Source organism: Plasmopara halstedii (genome assembly GCF_900000015.1).
Source record: "Plasmopara halstedii genome assembly, contig: Scaffold_262, whole genome shotgun sequence".
Classification (NCBI taxonomy): Eukaryota; Oomycota; class Peronosporomycetes; order Peronosporales; family Peronosporaceae; genus Plasmopara; species Plasmopara halstedii.
In genome coordinates this window covers 1,247,714-1,249,966 of record NW_020187183.1, presented here as the reverse complement: position 1 = coordinate 1,249,966, position 2,253 = coordinate 1,247,714, and the positions used below count along the sequence as shown (strand labels likewise).

The window sequence follows — 2,253 nt, the reverse complement described above, 5'->3', positions numbered from 1 at the left end:
TGAAAAGTGCAGTCTTGATCACGCATCTGCTCGAGGATGGCGTGATTTAATGCGAGTGATGATTGGCGAGCAAACTGGATCAGCTTGTCCGCATTCGTAGCCTGGTTGAGCACCTTGTGCGCCGATGTCACACGCAATGCCGCCATATAAATGCGATCCAGGCGGAGGTCCAATCCGACGCTGACAACATCACTGATCATGGCTTCAGCAGTTTCCGCAACCGGAATCGGTTTGGAGGTCTTCACAATTTTTTGTAGGATGCTTGGTCAGGAAGTGCGAGGCTTCGGCCAACTTCTTCACGGCATCGGGGACATGGACTACGGTAGGCTTGATTTGAAAACTTGGACCGAGATCAGGACCAAGATGCGACTCGACAAGCTCGTATTCCGTCTCGATTTGCTCGATCACACTGAAATAGATGCTAGTAGTAACACCAGTTACATCTTTGGGGCGTTCCTTGGTGGTGTGATGCGAGAAATTATCTGCACTTCTCGAACGCTTGTCTTGCGGCGACGTGCAATAATCGCGGTATCAGCCACAGGGCCAAGACGGCGCGGAGGACTGGGTGGTGGTGTAAGCATTCGACTTGATGGACTACTGATCAAGAGATCAACAGACGGACTGGGTGGGAGAACAACGAGAGCCGATGACGAGGGCGCCGGGGTTGCTGTAGTTCTGGTTACAATGGTACGCTGGAGCGAGGAGTCTAAGTGCCGAATAGCTTGCGACGTAGGCTAACTCGAACGAGAACGGGAAAGGTCTTGAGGGGGCTGAACCGAACTCTCACGCAGCGGTGTGTGGTCGGTTAAATCGATTGCATACGCAGAGCGGTAACCGAATGGCAGAAGCTCAGATGGGTATGGCGCGTTCTTCTCATGTGCAGGAAACAAACGCTCCATCATGCAATCGGAGTCTAGGTCACTGTCGATGCTGACTACATCGAGAAAGTATTTCTTTTCCAAAACGTTGAACTCTTTAAACTTGAGCGATCCTCCCAAGAGTTAAATAGCTTGCCGTTCGAGCTTCATACACGCATCACGCGTCTTGACCTTCAAGCGAAGGTTTCCGCCTGGAAGCTTGGACAGCTGACCAACGAGATTGTCAGAGTTCGGCAAGCACAGGGTTATTGTGGTCGCGCACAAACGATTGCAGATCGTATGCGGTGCAATTCGAGCGAACGACCCCCCAGTTTCCAACACAAGCGCATACCGCGCACGAGGCAGTTGATACATACGGGCGCTGGTGATGCTGGGAGCGATAGACAGCCGCGGCCAACCATTGTCGTACAGCGCTTCTATAGCTTTGATGTCCCTCGCAAGAGGCTTGGGGGTTCCACACGCAGTTGTGCGAGATTCACGGCGACATTATCACGACGCAGCGATGCCACATACAATTAACATCCAACAGGCAAGACGGGCGTGCAGGAGCGGTGACAGGAGCTGGTGCAGTCGGGGTCACAACAGGCGGAGCCGGCACGGCATCGTCCACATCCATAATTGCTGGAGGCGCTTCCGTGGTATCCGGAGATGAATCGGTAACGGCCGGCAAATTTTCCAGCTGTTCAGGCGATTGAATTAGTGAGTACACACTGGGTACGCGTTCAAAAACGGTACGCTGACTGGGTAACAGATCAGACTCAGTCGTGGAGACGGGACGCAAACTGGATACATTGTCCGGGTTATGTCCCAACTCAGTTAGCATCTGGGCGACGGTTGGAAGCATGTTGGCTGATTTCATGAAGAGTATCGTTGAGTATGTGGCAGAGAAAAATGGTTAAAAAAATGAATTCTTTGGATTTGAGCTATTGGGCTGGGCGCAAATTGAGAAGTGCGCGGGTAGCTCAGTTGAAAGTTGCCATGTGTTATCTTATTACACGGCTATACCTACTCGGCCCTGACTAAGACATTACTTTGCTTCATTCCGTTGGGGTATTATTTTTCCTTGATTTTAATTCTTGATTTTTCTTGTACGAGTCGCCATCCCGAAGTCCTTATTGGCTGTTATCGGTAATGTTTTGCATGCAGCCAACATTTCTTGCATGTCTGGTACGATAACGATTTTGTCCGCTGAGGGGCTTGAACCCGCGCCACACAACGTTAGGTCCAGAAGCATTGACCACTCGACCCACACCACCGGATCTCGCGCGGGTAGCTCAGTAGTAGAGCGTTCGATTGCAGATCGATTGGTCACTGGTTCAATCTCGATCTCGCGCTATATATCGTGGGTTGTGATATCGTGTATGTCGTGACTTTA

The 2,253-nt window shown here is 51.1% G+C and overlaps 1 protein-coding gene across 1 annotated transcript; it reads left to right on the top strand.

Annotated features, from left to right (window-relative positions):
• Positions 1-198: 198 nt before the first annotated feature.
• Positions 199-917, top strand: PHALS_04709 (uncharacterized protein; the record flags this gene model as incomplete). Its single annotated transcript, XM_024722576.1, has 2 exons — positions 199-687; positions 734-917. Coding segments are annotated over 2 exons (673 nt in total), but the record flags the coding sequence as incomplete, so codon positions are not given.
• Positions 918-2,253: the final 1,336 nt, after the last annotated feature.